Here is a 16,912-nt window from a genome sequence, read left to right on the forward strand (position 1 = left end):
ATCTGCCCTTGTTCCCCAGCTTAGGGAGAAAGCATTGTATCTTTCCCATTCATGTAAGGTGTTTTTGCTGAGGTATGGAGTACATGTCTTATCCGCTGAGAAGGTTCTGTTCTACTTCTAGTCTCCTGATACCTTTTACCATAAACAGCTGTAGAATTTAGTCCAAAACTTTTTCTGCAACTACTGACAGGATCATATTTTTCCTTTTCTCTGTTAAAATGATGACTTATTGGGGTGGATCTTCCAATGCTGAGCCAACACTGCCATCCCTTAATAAAACCATTTTCTACATACTGCCAGATCTGACTTCTAATATTTTGTTTTGTTAAACAAATTTTTATCTATGTTCATACTTTTTTCTATTATCTTTATCCAGTTTTAGGATTAGCACAATGAAAAAAAAAAAAGGATTAGCACAATGTTGAGTTCCTAAAATGAGGGGAGAAGTATTCCTTCTTTCTTCTGCTTTAATTGTTTGATATAATTCATCAGTTAAAATGTATATGAGCCTGTTGTTGTCATATAGGTAGGTTTTCAAGCTAGGAATATATTTTCTTTAATAGGTGCTATTCAAATTTTATATTTCCTCCAGAGTCAGTTTCATTAATTTGTCTTCCAAGGTACTTCTTAGAAGTTGTCAAATTTATTTCAAAAAGCATTTCTGTAATATGCTTTCTATATCCTTTTAAATTCTGTAAAATCTGTGGTAATGTCCTCTAAATTTTGATATTGTAATTTTAAAAATGTATAATTGATATTGTGTAATAGGAAGAAAAGGTCTAAAGGAGTAGGGGAGGTGGGAGGGGTAGGGGAAAGGAAAGAAGGGAAAAGAAAAAAAATATGAGAGAAGGAAAAAAATGGAAACAAAGTCTTTGCAAATAGAGAAGGGTGGAGGGGATGAAGGAAGGGCAGGGGAATAGGAAAAAAATAAGAACTAAGAGACTCATGTAAAGATACAAGATCCCACTGATGAATGTAACTGCACTGTATATCTAAAATGTATCAATAAATTTAATGGAAAACCAAAAACCGAAAAACAGATCAGGACCCACACTCTTCGGAACTCCTTACTGACTGCAGGGCTGCCACTGCCTTTCAGTTCTGCAGGACAAGAAGCAGGCCCCAGAGGAGTCTTCCAAAACCAGCTCCAGCCAGCTCACCAGAGTGCGCCCTGAGGCTTTCCACACCCAAGGGGGAAGCCTTGTAGACAGCTGGCCCCATCCAGGATGTAGAACAAGGAAAGGCTCTCTTGGGTCCAACCCGAATGATGTCCCCTCCCATAATCCTGTTCTCCTGACCCTGCCTTTCTCTCTACAGCACCCCCGCCTGTGTCAGGCCTCCTGGAGTCCCAAGGCCTTTTATTAATTCTCAGTCATCCTCCAAGGGCCACTGAGTTCTCTCCTTCTCAGCCAGCTGCCCTAAGCCTCACTAAGCTGCCAGATCCCTCCATCTCTAGCCTCTGAGGATTCCTTATGGCTTCTACTGCAAAAGGCTTTTATTACCATACTTATTTAGTTTCCCAGGTGACTCTGATGAATAAACAGGCTTACAGAATGCTAGAATAGGCACAAGCCTTGTCTTGTGGTATTTTCCATCCTTCTGAATGACTTCCTGCCCTCAGTTACGTTTATTAAAGGCTGAGAAATGCATATGTGTATTTTACTGCTGTCAAAAATTGCACACGCACACATACACACACACACACATCCATAACAGCTCCTCAGTGGCCTCAGAACAAAGCCTACGCACCCTATTGTGGTTCCCAAAGCCTCCCGCCAGGGTCCCAGCACCCCTCTCCTCTGCCATATCTCTCCTGCCAGCCCAGTGACACTGCATCGGGCTCAGCTATGGTTGTCTTCCCGGTGTCCCCACCACCTGTGTGACAGCCCCATCCTCACTCCACTGTGACTCCTCTTCATCCTCAGTCCTGCACATTCCCTCTTGGTAGCATTCATCACCATACTGCAGCTGCCAGTTTGATTTACTGCATATTTTCCTACTACCTTATTGCTCTATGAAAGCAAAAAAAAAAGTCTCAACCTGTTTAGGATTACATCCACAGTATTCAATAAATATTGCTGATTATACAAATGAGTAAATGTAGAAAATAGGGAAGCAATCCTTGAAGCACACTGACATATAATATATACGAGTGGAGATACACCGTTCTTTTGCAGTTATCTTTAGAAGATTCTAGGTCTATGCCGCCTGCAGAGGCATGGAGGTGCAGGAGGACTCTCGTGTCCACCTGAGTTCTTAGTCACCCACCCTGGGGCACTCAGTGGTCTTGGTGTCCAAAGAGCTGCTGACTGCGGGCGAAAGCTGAGGAGGTATATGGGACAAGCTGCTCATCAACTCCAAGACTAATTCCAGGAAACCTCCACTCATTGTGCAGTTCAGATAAAAAGGAGCTCAATACTAGGTCAAGTGCAGAACTTTCTCGCAAGACGGCCCAGGCAAATGCAAAGCTAAGAAACAAGAGCAGCTCCCTCTGGTCACTTCGATATAGAAAATACCGTCAGGACCCTCATCGAAGTTACACAAACGGATGTGGCCTTATTCAAGATGAGTCAGGCGGCTTTAAAGGAAGAGGAGAGTTCAGCAGAGAGGTGCCAGGACAGTTCCGAGTCTTAGGACAAGGGTGACAGTGTCACCTGGGAAGTCCCTGTGGATGACATTAAGCTTTCTAATTCAGAAGGTGGAAAATGCAAGATCAAAGTTTTGGATAGTTCAGCAACTAAAAACAAGGAACAGTGAAATAAAAGATCTAAAGAAAACCCAGGTGACACATACCTGCTAATTCTGTGAAAAGGAATATGGTTCTGAGTATTTTGCATTTCTGGTACCTACGGTGCTCTTACATGCTAAAAGAAAAACTTTAGACAAATCTAACAGTGTGAGCAAAGAACAATTATGAATCGGGCAGCACTCAAATTGGAGAGGATCTCAGAACGCTTCGCTGTGTACTGAGGCTTTTATAGCTGAACACAGAAAGGATGTACAGAGATGACTTGATTAGTTACAGTGAGGCCTTCACCTTGTCTGGACATGGTCTCCTCCCCTGCGGGCCTGGGACTGGCTGACACTCAGATGTTTGTGTTTGCTGAAACCCAGCTATTTGTTAGCGAAACACACTCCTCTGCTTCAGCTGTTAAAGATTTTCCTAGTGAGTCAAGTTATATACTGTGATTATATTATACTTCCTTCTCCAAGTTTTGCACAATAGCATGACTCTAGTTAACAAATAGTCATTTCAAAATAACTAGAAGGTTTTCAATGTTTCACCACAAAGAAATGATAAGTGCTTGAAGCAGAGAAAGATATGTTAATTGCCTTGACTTGATCATTACACAATGTTTACAGGTTATCAAAACAACACATTCAGGGCTAGGATTTAGCTCAGTGGCTCTGGCAACTGCCTCACAAGCGCAAGATGCAAGATCCGGAGTTCGATCCCCGGTACCAAAACAAAACAAAACAAAACACATTCAGGGCGGGGATTTAACTCGGTGGCAAGGCGTCTGCCTCGTAAACATAAGGTCCTAAGTTCAATCACCAGTACCAGAAGAAAAAAAGAAAAAGAAAAAAACCCAAAAAAACAAAAAATACATTGCACCCCATAAACCTGTACAATTGTGTTAATGTAAATAAATAAAAAGAAAAAATACACTCTAAAAAAAGGATTACATGACTTAACAAATTCCAATCAAAAGGCTCAAGTTCTAGAGTTAAAATTCTAAATACATAAATTTCCTTTGTTATAATCTACTTTCTTCCATATCTTTGTGGTGGACAAACATGGCATTTTGTTGGTTTTTTTCAAGTTGAATAATGACTGTGCTCACTTGCCTGTTTAAAATGTGAATGCTGTGTCACCCAGTCACAGCCTTTACTTCCAGGGAACTCCCGAGCTGGGCCTCACTTCCCTCTCCTGGGACTCTCCCCTGGAAGCCAGCTCGATTTCCATCGCCCTTTCTGTCCAGTTAGCAACCACAGCCCAACTCCACCCGTACAGTGGCCCCCAGCTTTCTCTGCAAGGCTGTTCTGTTTCAAGTGCACACAGGGCTCTCATTCCTTGCATATTAGGTCACTGAGAAACACTAAGCCCGTCCAGGAAATCTTGGCACAACCTGGCATATTGAAAACATTGGTTATTTGCCCGTAGTTGTAATACTTTCTGACTTTTCAAAAGGAGGGTTCAACTTCAGAGTGTAGAACTGTTTATTTCATCTTACACTGCAACCATGTAATTTATGACTCAGAAACATCAATCCTATGATCATATAATTTTAGAATCAACTGCTCACACAGTTTGATTGAAAATGGAAAAAGTCTATAACGAGTCGCACAGTACAATGCCATCAGGACAAATCTTTTACATGGCCTTGACGGATCTGGTGAATTTCTTCTCAGTTTTAGAACAAGGCTCTAATCCAGTGTGGATTCAAAAACTAGAACATGGTTCGAGGACTCTCTCCCCACCCCACCCTCTCTTTCCCTTTTTCTCTTATCTCTTTCCTCATCTCTCTAAAAGATTAAAACTAAAATATCTCAACAATGTGCAAAACCTGACAAAGGTGAAGAGCATTTATCATGTAAGCCTTTCTGGAGCTGACTCGTTAATGAAAGAGAATCTACTACATCCCTAAGGGACAATCGCTGTTCATGGTGAAAAAAGAAACTAATGCACATGGCTGGGTAAATCTCAGACTGCGCTGCGCAGCACTTCTGGGCACGACAGGGCACGGGCCGGGCCGTCTGACTGCACCAGAGTGGGAGAAATAAGTGAGGCCACACAGGCCCGTGTGGCTTCAGGTACAGATGCCAGTGGCTGAGGAGAGCACATGGGGCTTTCCAGGCGACAGGAGCGCTCTCCAGGAGACTGCAGTGTGGCTTACACAAGTGTACACCTCTGTGCATAGCACTCAAACTGTACACTTACTATCTGTGCATTTCCCTGTAAGTTAGACCCTAATTTGAAGGAGCACTCACTCTCTCTAGGTCATTACAATGTTTTATGAAATAATCCTTGGTCTCTACAAAGTACTGTATCGCTTCTGAGCTGTGTTACCCTGCTCCTCTGCAGCAACTAACTCACCTGGGGAACAATGCTGTGCTGCTGAAGAATCACCTGTGAGGGAAACCATGGGCTGGGGCGGGGGGAAGGTGCACAGTGATGTAGATTTTTCTACTGTTTTTCAATCTACTGGATTTAAAAATGTTTCACAAAAAATATCTTTAAAGTCGTGTGCCATGCATTACGGTTTTCATCCTCTGTGGAAGGAACTGTTACTTCTGCCCGATATCAGCATATCACAGTCACCCACACCACGTGCACAGCCATAGAGAAGCCCGGGGAAGCCCGGCTCGACACTTCTTTTCCACAGGGTTGGCCAGGATCAGGATCAGGTGAAGGGCTCCCTCGAGACCGCTTTGTCAGGAATGTGTCTGCTGGGTGCAACAACAGAAACTGCTAACTATCGAACTTTTTACTGGGCTCCCTAACTCAAAGATTCTTGAGCAGTGTGCAGACAGCAAAAAGGAAATGGAGACTGAGAATCCATGGGTACAATAGGCAGACCAACTTCTTTGCATCTTAGCAGGCTTCACTCAGTCCACATACTGTGCATCTCACCTGTTTGCTTTCCTGTCCGCCTGTTCCCTCCCCTCGGGAAATAAAGGCAAGCAGGCGCTGAGGCGGAGCCTCGGAGGCTCACTCACCTGAGGCTGGCTATGCGCTGCTGCGCCGGCTGGTGCTGGAAATGGTCAAGCCATGGGTGGTGCAGGCAGAAGGGCGTCGAGGGCTGCAGGCAGCATGCGGCCTGGTACGCGGGAGAATGGTTTGCACACGGAGACGCAGAGTACCCTGAGGGCGGCTGCGTGCAACAGGAGGCCGAGGCCGAGGGCGCTGCGGGACCCGCCTCGGGGCTGCCCAGCGGGTGGTGGAACGAGCACGAGTGACCACGCCCACACGCGGGGAGACCTGGAGGCACTCTCCGGCTGTCTGAAGGCAGGAAGGATGACTTCACCGTGCCATTGCGGTGCACGCAGCCATTGGGACTCACTTTTGCTTGGGCCGCGCCTTTGGGTAGGAGCTGCTGGGCGGCGAGGTCTGCGTCCCCGGGCGCCAGGGCACTCCGACTGGAAGCGCCGGTTGCGATGCCGCCATTGCTCAGAAACACAAAATCGGGGCTCCCGTTGCTCAGAGCCATGCTCCAGTTTCTTGACCCTAAGGAAGAAAATGACATGAAATTGTCTAGTTACAAGCAGGCAGAAAATGTGAGGAAGACGAGTAAGGTGTCACAAAGCTCTTTGGAAACGAGGCGTCTGCAGGAGGCGCCACACAGGGCCCCACTTCCGTCCTCCAGTGCCTGCTGCGCGCAGCACCCTCTCCTTTGCCACGACCGCCTCCCCACCCTCCTCTGAGTGAGTGCCCATCCAGACCGCAAGAGCCCACCGAGGAGCAGAGCGGCAGGGACGGGAAGGGAAAGGACACCAACAGTACCCTTCACCTCTCAGCACCGGTGTTGATTCAGGTAACGGCCAGAAGGAAGAGCGGCCTGAGGGTCACTGGCTGTACTAGTTAAATCGTGTGCCTGATCTTAAGAATGTTTTATGTCTCCTGGGTGAGGTGGCACATGCCTGTGATGCCAGCACTCGGGAGGCTGAGGCAGGAGGATCACTGAGTTTGAGGCCAGCCTGGGCTCCATAGCCTGACAAGAAGAAAGAGGAAAGAGGAAAGAGGAAAGAGGAAGAGGAGGAGGAGGAAGCAGCAGAAGCAGCAGCCAGGACGAGGTGGTGGGGACAAATTGAAGAAGAAATGCTTTATGTCTTATAAAAATACCAAGAACAAAATATTTTCCGTCTAAATCACCCAAGAACCATACTAACAAAAGAACATAACAAAGAATAAAAACTAGTCAGCTATGAATTCCTGCAAACAAGATGCAAGTTTTATTCTCTTAATCAATTAATATAATGCTAAAAGTTAATAAACATGCTCCCTAAGATACCCACATGTGTATTAATTTGTTTTCTATGTTACATACGGCACCAACAGTGCTTGCTCATGAGGAAAATCACACTGTGGGTAAGGTCTGCCTCAGGTGAGGTATTTTTTTCCTTACATTTTCCTTCCACCAAAGCGTCCAGAATTCAATACACAGGAAAACTCCTGCTTGAATTACTTGCACCATACTTGACCAGTAAAAGAAATAAACAAAAATCCAGACACGGTCCTCCCTCCCTTCTGGTCTCCCACCATGTCTGAGCAACACACTCACAAAAACCTAGGAATTTGCAGGAAGAAAGCAGTCACCAGACACTACAGCTCTGCTTAACCTGCACACCAAACCCAGGAGAAGGAAAGAAGTCCGTTCTGGGCTCAACTCACCACGGGGGATTTTCATCCATTCCTCTCCTTCTAATTAAACATGCTAATCCTTTGGAAAACAACTTCCCTTTCTTTGTGACCTGAGTCTCACTGCCCCACGTGGCATTTCATTCTTGTGCAAATGCATCACTTTTAGTTCCCTGAGAGTTAAATGGACCCTTGCCCAGCTGAGGGACTTAATCACCATTTATAACATTTTCTTTCCACCGTGGTAAAATGCAGCTGAACTGCCAAATAACTGACTTCCACACGCATTCCTGGAACACAACCCATTCTGTAACCGGGAGACTGTGTGTAATGAAGAAGGAACTGATGGGCGGTGGGGAACAACTTGAACTCTGACTTTGGCCTGTACTGGAAGCAAGCCACACAAGTCTCCTCGGATTCAGTTTCTTAATCATAAAATGGGAACAATCAATTTGACTTCATAAGCAGGTAAGAAATAAGTAAAAAAATAAAAAGCAAGCAGGGCACAGTGGTACATGCCTGTAATCTCAGCACTGTGGAAGGCTGAAGCAGGAGGGTCACCAGTTTAAGCCCAGCAAGACCCTGTCTCAAAACCAAAAAAGACAAAAAAGAAAGAGACAGAGAGAGAGAGAGAGAGAGAGAGAGAGAGAGAGAGAGAGAGAGAGAGGGAGGGAGGGAGGGAGGGAGGGGGGAGGAAGAGGAAGAGGTGGAGGAGAAGGTGGGAAGGGAAGGGAAGGAAGAAGATGTAGCTTAGTGTGAAGGTTCTGGGTTCAATCCCCAGCACCACAAAAAATTAAATTAAATTAAATAATAAAGCAAACCAGAAACAAGTAAGAAACGTTATGGCTTCTATGTCTGGGATCTATCTGTGTGGGGTCCAGGTGACCCAGAGAATAGCCAAGCTCCAGTCTGAAGTCGAGCTGACACTCAGGCCCATGCAGAGAAAGATCTGTCTTCTTTAGGACTGAGACAAATGGGAGAAAAAATCCAATCAGAGCCAAGGGTGGAGGGAACTCACAGAAAAGCAGACAAGACAGAGAATAAACACAGTAAAAAGAAATGAAAGGACAGAGTTCCTGAGAGACACTGTTAACACCCTTTGCTTGGGCCAAAATGTGGTGATAAATGTACATGTAATGGAATGTGATTATAAATGCAGCGACAACAGTATTTAAAGTGGAAGTTTAAAATAAGTTTGGGGCCAAATATACGGAATAACTTCAAGATAGCTATGCTCAAATCACCTGTTTTCCCTAGGTATGTAAGACACAGGGCTGCCAAAAAAAGTTATTGTTGAGGCACTGGCAGAGATATGATGGGCCCCAAACCACAGATTTTAGTGTATTTCCTGCTGCCCGTGAATAAAATGATAGCATGTTTATGTCCTGAGTGATGTGGTATTTGGGGGCTACAGGGTTGAGGTGGTTAAGTTTAATTGTGTTCACTTCACTGGCTTTGGAGCCAACGAGGGAATTAGTAGAGTACACTTCCCGGTCTGGGTGGTCATGGAGACGTGACCTTGAAGTCTACATCCAGTCCCTGGCCCTTCGTCTCTGGTGCTGTCCCTGCTCTGCTTCCCTGCCATGCATGAACTGAGCAGCTCTGCTCCACCACACCTTTCCTCCATGATGTCTCTGCCGTAGAGCAGCCAACCATGGACTGGACCTCCTGAAACATGAACCTTCTTTAAATTATGGGTGTCGGGTATTGGGTCCCAGGAGCAGGAAAGCTATTACTCTAAAGGGTCTTTGGCTATGAACCATCTTTTCATTATATTTTAATTATGTGATGAGAATATAAAAAGATATGTCTCCTAGTTTGAAAGTCAAAATTATGCTTTAGAATGGCAATGGAGATACAGTATCTGTGGCAGAGAGGTAACAGCACAAGTAAGTATAAGTGTGAAAGCTGACTTTACTAGTCAGCAACTAAGAATCTTGGTCAAGTTACTTGAACTCTCACTGTCTCTCAAGTCTTGGTTTCTTCTTACAGTGAAATCTGTTTTAAATACAAATCTTTAAAAGCAATACAACTACTTAACAAAACTTGGAATAACTTTATACTTTCACTCAGTTCTATGAGGAATTTATGCCTTGGACATCTTTGAATGTGTGAAGATACTACACAGGCAACTGGATGTTTGCCATACCACTGCAGGAATAAAAACCGGAAACAATTTAAATTATCTTCAATGGGGGACTTAAATTCCAACATACTCAAAAATTCTGCACACACACACACACACACACACACACACACACACACGATGTAAATGTAATGCACTGTAAGAAGTCCAAAGAACATCATTATGTGCAAATAAAACTTCACTGCTTCACAGCCTCTACAGTATGGATCCATGTGGTTAAAAAGGTGTGTGTGTCTATGTGTGTATTTGTGTGTGAGCGTGTGTGGACAGCCATCAGAGTTCTTGTGATCAGAATTACATCCTACTCTCATTTAGAACTCTGGAAATTTACATACATAAAATATACGGAATCATAAGGCCTCAAAGACAGAAAGTGGTGTGTCATTGAAAAATATAATCATCAGATCCACATGAATTACAAAAATTGTATTCATCAACACAGTATGTATCAAACTATGTTATTAACACAATTCACCCAAATGATGCTATCAAACTGTTTAGAGTGCAAATACATCTAAAGAGCATTATGAAAATCTCAAAGCAGCTTCCTGGAATTGGAAACAGAACTGCTCGTCTGGCCAGAAAACTGCCAAGTTAACATAAATGTAAAGTTGAAGAGAATACACAGGTCTGTTCTGATGATCACAGTAACCACTTAACAAAGCCAGCAAAGACCGTAACACACAGCCCAACTGAGCCTGAGGGAATGGTGTCTTCATCCTGTCAGTGATTCTTGGAGTGCACCCTTTGGCATTTCCAAAGTACTCTCATACGCATGATCTCACTTGAGCTGATCTCCTAATAGCCCTCAGAGAGGCAGATGTGGCAGGCTTTGCCACTCCCTGCTGCAAAAGAAAGCTCGGCTGGTGCTCTGAGTAAAGGACCCCGACTCGTGCCAACGCTGAGAGCTCTGCTAAACTGCTCTCGTAAGCCTGGACGGTGTACTCCAGAGGAGAACTTTGCTTTGCCCAAGTTCACAACACTAAGCCTAGGAATAAGTAGCAGAACAGGATCACCAGCAAGACTCCACACCGCGGACAAACAGTTTCTGAGGTAATACTCTGGAGAACCCAGCTTCGCTAGATTTAAACAGAGACCACTCAGCCTGTGCTTCCAAGCACAGGGCTGCCGGGTTCCCGTGCGTCCACCCGCAGGGGCACCTCCTGTGCACTTCACCACATGCGTCTCCTCGCAGCAAAGGAAAGCACACGCGGGAGGCCGCAAAACAGGCCTGCGAACTGGCGGGGTGGCGTACGTACACTGAGTAAAGCACAGTGAGCAAAATGAGTAGGAAAATAGGAACAGCCAAGTGGGCAACAAAGGCCCATTCTTCCAAGTGCAGAGGAAAGTAACAAACTTGAACAGTTCTGATGATTGAGGTTCCCTGTGGCTTAGCTCACGAGACCCACGGTTTTGTGTATGGAAATGACAATGACAGGATAGTAGTCCTTGTAGCCCCTCAGCTATGTGGGCAGAGCCATGTCCAGCGAGCTGGCAGAGCCTCTGCTCTCTCCAGTGGTCCCGGATGTGACAAGCTATGAAGAGACCTCGGGCTTCTCCCTCAGGTATAAAGGTGCCGCGCCCTCAGTCACCAACCATTTTAATATGCAGTGGTTCTGCTGCTGTCCAAAAACCATGTCCTCGCTTCTGACCCCAGTACCGCCCTGGCCTGTCAGCATTTAGTGCTATGGCAGAGAATGAATTAGCTTCTCTGAGTGCCAAGAGAAACTGACAGCCACACTACACTGCAGGCATCTTCTGCACCAGGGCTATTAAAGTGGGTGCGTAGGGGCACATCAGCCAGCTTTCATCTCCAGGAATATTGTTCCTCAAAAAGTGATATTAAAAATTGCTTTTTAATCATTTCACTATATTAATCACTTTCCCCACAATACTTCTATGATGATATTAAACCCATTACAGAGAAAACCGAGGGTCAAAAATATGAAAGTAATGTATTCAGATCACACGATCAGGGTTCAAACCCAGACCAGTGCGACTTCGGAAGGGAAGGCTTTCCCACTGCTTCAAGACGACTCCCGGGCAAGGCCAAGTTCAACTCGTGTTTACAGGGTCACTAGAGACTACTGATACCACATGAAAAACACCCTCCGAATTCAGCATGTCCCTAGATAGCTTTAAAAGGTTACAATTCAGCATTCGAGTGTCAGAGACACATTTCACTGAGTTAAGGAGGTGCTACCCATCCACATACTGTATTACACAAACCTGAAAAAGCAAAGCAATGGGTTGATCTTTGTTGTTGTGTAGTATCTGAACCAGTTCAAAATAATGTGATTGTGATCCAAAAGCACAATGCGTATCTGTAACCAAAGAAACAGACACTCACAGGAACTAAAAAGGACAGTCTTACAGAGATGCATAATCTTCTTCCCTTTGGAGACAAAGTAAGTTTTCTTACTTCTCTTTGAGTTCATGAACTTTTTACCATTAAACTCTTCTTCAATAAGAACACATGTAAATATCTGCGCCTAATAACTTATAAACATTTTACACATTGCAAAGAAATACTATACAAAAACAAAGCACTATTGCTGCTGTCCCTGATAAGCATCAACTACAGTAAGTCGGAAGCCATTTCCCAGAGAAAGAACCTGACCACCAACCCTGGCCCCCCATCCTGTGAGAGCTTCGGGCCCAACTGTGCTTCCCGATCCCAGGAAGTAACAGCTAAGCGGCCCTGGAACTTGCAAAGTGAAGACTGTGGCACTTTCCTAGCAAGAACGTACTGTCCGACTCTCAAATCTGTACTGCCAAGTAGGTAGTTTCAACGATAATAAATGCTGCCTTTGAAAATGAAACAAGTCAAATTTGGTCCATAATCTTAATATTATTATGTACATAAATATATTGATAAAGATTTGAAAATGATAAATAGTAAACATTTCTTTTTTAAAAAAACTACTCATGATATAGTTTAGTAATACAGAAGAAAATTAAAACTGCTAGGTAAGTGCTGCCCCCCATATTTACAACAAAAATATGAAAGTAAAATAAATTTAGGAAGATATTTTAGTGTGTATACCCTGCAAATCTGAAAATCCTGAATTTGTTAAGAGCTCCAGTACTTCAGAAAGGGCGAGGTTGTCAGAGCAGATCCTCCCATCTGTAGGAGTGAGAAAGAAACTGCTGAGTGGTAGAAACATCAACTTCATTTTTCTCATTTTGATTTATGTACAATGTATCTCTGGTAACAAGTCCACATGGGAGGAGTCATATGGGTGTAAAATAAAGTTTATCTTTTAAAATCTGGGATAAATGATGTCACTTACACGATCATTTAGTATAAACCTTTGTCTTCCTCAATACATATTTCAAGAGCACTATTGCTATATTGCAATTACTAAAGCAGTTCTCAGACATTTCTTTTCAAAATTCATTCATAGAAACATCAGTCCATACAATATTTAGCTCTGCTTTACACACTCATGTTGTGTTATATACATAAACAGTTCTGGGGGCCACAAGAGGCAGACTTCTTACATATTTGCATTTATATTTCAGGTGGTTTAAATCCTATTAGGGTGCACTAATATGTTTTGAAGCTTCAGTATGGAGAATTATGGTAATTTGTATAACCAAGAATATACAAAATAAAATTAGAGAAGCTTTTTATACTCAGGAATGTCAAACAATGGTCATTTAAAACAATTCTCCCAAGTCCCCTGATAAGTAGTTACCTAACCCAAGAACAAACCAAGACATTTACCTAGACTCTGCTACACATCTTGAGGGGAATGCAATAAATACAACAAATACTCACAAAATTACAAATCTATTCCACTGGTCTCCACTGTGGCTGCACATTAGCAATGGTTTGGTAATACATTAAAAAGAAAAATACAGAAAGCCCTGGCCAATGGTTCTGGTTTAGCTCACACTGTAATGTTGTGGACATCAGCGCTGTTTAAAAAGCTCCCTGGGTGCTTCTAATGTGCTTCCAAAGCTGTGAATCACTGGTTTTATGTAATTAATCCACATTCATTAATTAATTTTTACAGTGCTGGGGATTGAACTCTGGGCCTTTTGTATCCCAGGCAAGTGCTCTACATTCCCTACCTGTTTTAAATTTTATTTTGAGACAAGGTCTATGTAAATTCCCCAGGCTGGCCCAGAAGTGGTGATCCTCCTGCCTCCCCCTACCTACCCAGTAGCTGGAGTCACAGGTGTGCACCACCGTGTCCCCAAATCCTCACAATTTTTAAAAGCAAGCAACTGCCACACTATTACACTTCAGAAAATACTGCTTGAGATGCAAAATACAGACATTTGGCCCTGGAATTCCATGGCTCCCATGCTGGAGAGGACGTGCATGATCTCCACGTTTTCCTGTGATGGTGACAAGTTTCACCTGTGCATTTCCTGTGCCAGAAGGGTAGCAGCAAGGCTGGGGCCTTCATGAGACACGGACGCAGCAGAGACAGCAGGGTGAGTGTGCAGAGATGGGCTGCGCTGCCACGAAGCCCGTTACTTAGGCACCTTGGGAAGACAGTGGAGGAAGTGGCTAACTTGCCTCGGGACTTCCTTGGCTCTCGCTCTGGGGAGAAAGCATGACCTACTTCGGCTCAGTCTCCGACTTGCACCTCCCGGACAGGAGAGCAGGTCGCCCAAAGTTCCAGACTGGGGTGGGTGGGTGGGCTTCTGCTTCCACCCCCACACCTTGAACTTCTCCGGTCTCAGGCCAGACAGTCTGCAGACACGAGCCTGCTCTCCAGCTTCCCATGCCCACAGCTAACCGCTACAAGATGTGTGGGTAACAAACAGGACCCTCAGGATGGGACAGCTTTGTCTTTAGGTCATGAGATTCATCTGAAACGATTCTGCTTCAACTAAAATTGCAGGCTGGACAGCTTTGCAACTGAGCAATCTATCTGCATCACCACGCTCCTCCTAGCAGCCCGGGCGCACATCTCAGAGCTCAGCTGACTCTTCTGAACAGATCAAGAGCACACCTAGGGACACCAGGAGGCTGAGGGCTTCGAGTCTCCCTCCAAACCTCAGAACAGCAGCTCACAGGCAAAGAGTGCCCCTGAGATCAGCCAAACCATGAAACTTCTTCCACTTACTGTGAGACTGAAGAATGTGAGGGACTTTAAGAACGTCCTTCATAAAGCCAAAACCTGAGATCAGTCACTATAAAGTACTTAGAGGCTGTCTGACTGAGATGCTGATGTGTTTTGTTTTAATGCCACACTGAGATTATCCAAACTTTCCCACAAGCTTAAGTAATCACACCAGGCCCCACTCTCTGCTGTCCGGTCTAAGAAGCAGCAAGTCGCATTTCCTATGGCAGCTCCCCAAGTGGACCCCCTGTAGAGCCCAGCAGGGCCGCCTGGCGGGGACCCTCCAGCCTACCTGGCCACTAGCGGAGCATCCCTCAAGGTGCTTGTGTGAACTGCAATTAAAGCATCCTTTACTTAAGGGACTCCAAGAGTTCCTTTAAGTTTAGAAAAACACTGAATTTATAAAGGCTTTCTTCTCACTTGAATGGGATCTGAAAATTAACTTGTGTAAAAGTGGGAGTGCAATTTTCATAATTTGTTTATTCCTTACTTAGATTATCACTATAAACTCTCATGAATTCTGCTATATCCTACCAGATGAACTGTAGTTGCATTTACCATTGATGTGGGTTTCTTGTTTGCTTACAAAGGTAATTAAATCTTACCTTTCAGTTAAATAGATAAAGTCTTATTTAGCAATCATATAAGAAGCAGCTACTATTTCCCTTGTGAACAGTTTTCTTACAGTCTAAATATGTGATCCTAGAATACATGAGCCTGTTTAGCAGTGATTGAAACAAAAAAATAGAAATTAAGATGGAGAGAACAAAGAGCCACTCTATTCCCCCAGGCTGGCTCTTCTAATTTACCTTAGTCGCTCCATTTTACTTTTTTTTCTTCCTTCCAAAAGGCTGATAGGCTAAGAAGTTCATTTTCTTGATCTTAAACAACTCAGTTTTATTTCCTCTGCTAGGCTGTGATGGGGAATTATAATGCTTTCAAAGTAGAAACTGTTCCTATGGTCTGTGCACCAAGGCTCTCTTCATCCACAGAGTTTAAGATTCACACAGTGAGAACGCTCAGACCCGACTCAGATCTCAGAGCAGCTAGGACAGAAGTAAAGAACTGGGCACAGCTAACCCTGAAAAGTAGATTTCCCAGGAGTGGCCAGAAAGGGCCGAGTGGTTCAATATAAGATACAGGACAGGTGGGGTTAGAATTAAAAGTTGGATGAATCCATTTTATAATTCAGATCATTTTCCAGACTGAGGCAAGGTTGCCACATATTTCTAAATTGCTTTGTAGGTTAATCACTGCAGACACGTAAACATTATATATTTTTCATAATCAATGCAAATGGTTCACACTCACAATTCTAAAACTAAAGTATACAATGTAAAGTATATGAAGTACAAAACATACACCAGTATTCTGCCTTATTTTTGTACACTAAAACAAAAAGTTCCAAAGGAAGTATAATCCAATAAAATATTCCAATATTCATATTTTGGCAATGAAAGCATTCTATGATAGTCTACTGAAGATACGAAAAGAATGCATGTGTCAGCAAATATTAAAACCACGTGAAGTAATAAACTCACTGCCTAGCCATGAGACCCTAATTGTTTAAAGCTTATTTACATAGCTTAGTGATTTCCCAGCCATCAGCGGGAACTGGAACTTTCTTAATTGTAAGTATTATGATCTAAATTATACTACACTTGATCTTAACCAAAAGGCCGAGAAGCGATGTGCTGAGTCAATTATAAAGCACATTCTCTATCTCTTGCACTATCACTGAAGAAAGGTATTTCTGGTCAGTCAGCAACAAGGACAAGGATCATACTTTGTTTTCACTAAATTTTTCTGTTCTGTTTTTAATTTATATTTTATTGGAGCCGTGGATTTAGCTCAGTGCTGCTGCCGCCTGCCTCACAAGTGCAAGGTCCCGAGTTCAATCCCTGGTACCAAAAAAAAAAAGGTTATATTTTATTACCAGACATAAATATGTTTCACAAGGTAAACTAGTTTGGATTTTTCTACTGGTCATATAAATTACCATTCTCTTTTTGAACGAAAACCAACACAGGAAATACAGTACTAACTTGTAATGTAATAGTAAATCCAACCCTACTATAACTATCATTGTTATAGTTCAAGTTCATGAATGCAGACGCATCTCAACACTGCTGGATGTTGTGCTCCAAGCTGTGTGTGTGAAATGAACTCCATAAGAATTAAAGCTGCTGCAGAAGCATAGTTTCCAAGTGGGTATCTTCCCAAACTTCTCTGTACAGGCTGGAAGACGGTAGTGTACTGCATTCTCAAAATACTTAATTTACACAAGTACCTAACAGTGATTCCTATGATTCTGGATCTATT

At 43.6% G+C, this 16,912-nt stretch overlaps 1 protein-coding gene across 5 annotated transcripts in view; it reads right to left on the reverse strand.

Annotated features, from left to right (window-relative positions):
- Disp1 (dispatched RND transporter family member 1) overlaps positions 1-16,912 on the reverse strand; it is a 151,619-nt gene that overhangs the window by 49,178 nt on the left and 85,529 nt on the right. For all 5 annotated transcript variants that reach the window (XM_004867425.4, XM_087209848.1, XM_021246470.2 and 2 more), the window contains exon 2: positions 5,722-6,229. In XM_004867425.4, the coding sequence (XP_004867482.2) occupies positions 5,722-6,212 (491 nt within the window). In that variant the 5' untranslated portion in view covers positions 6,213-6,229. The remainder of the gene's footprint in view (positions 1-5,721; positions 6,230-16,912) is intronic.

The sequence above is a fragment of the Heterocephalus glaber genome, unplaced genomic scaffold, assembly GCF_053883595.1.
Source record: "Heterocephalus glaber isolate CG9 unplaced genomic scaffold, H.glaber_assembly_v1.0 deba00001067, whole genome shotgun sequence".
Lineage (NCBI taxonomy): Eukaryota > Metazoa > Chordata > Mammalia > Rodentia > Bathyergidae > Heterocephalus > Heterocephalus glaber.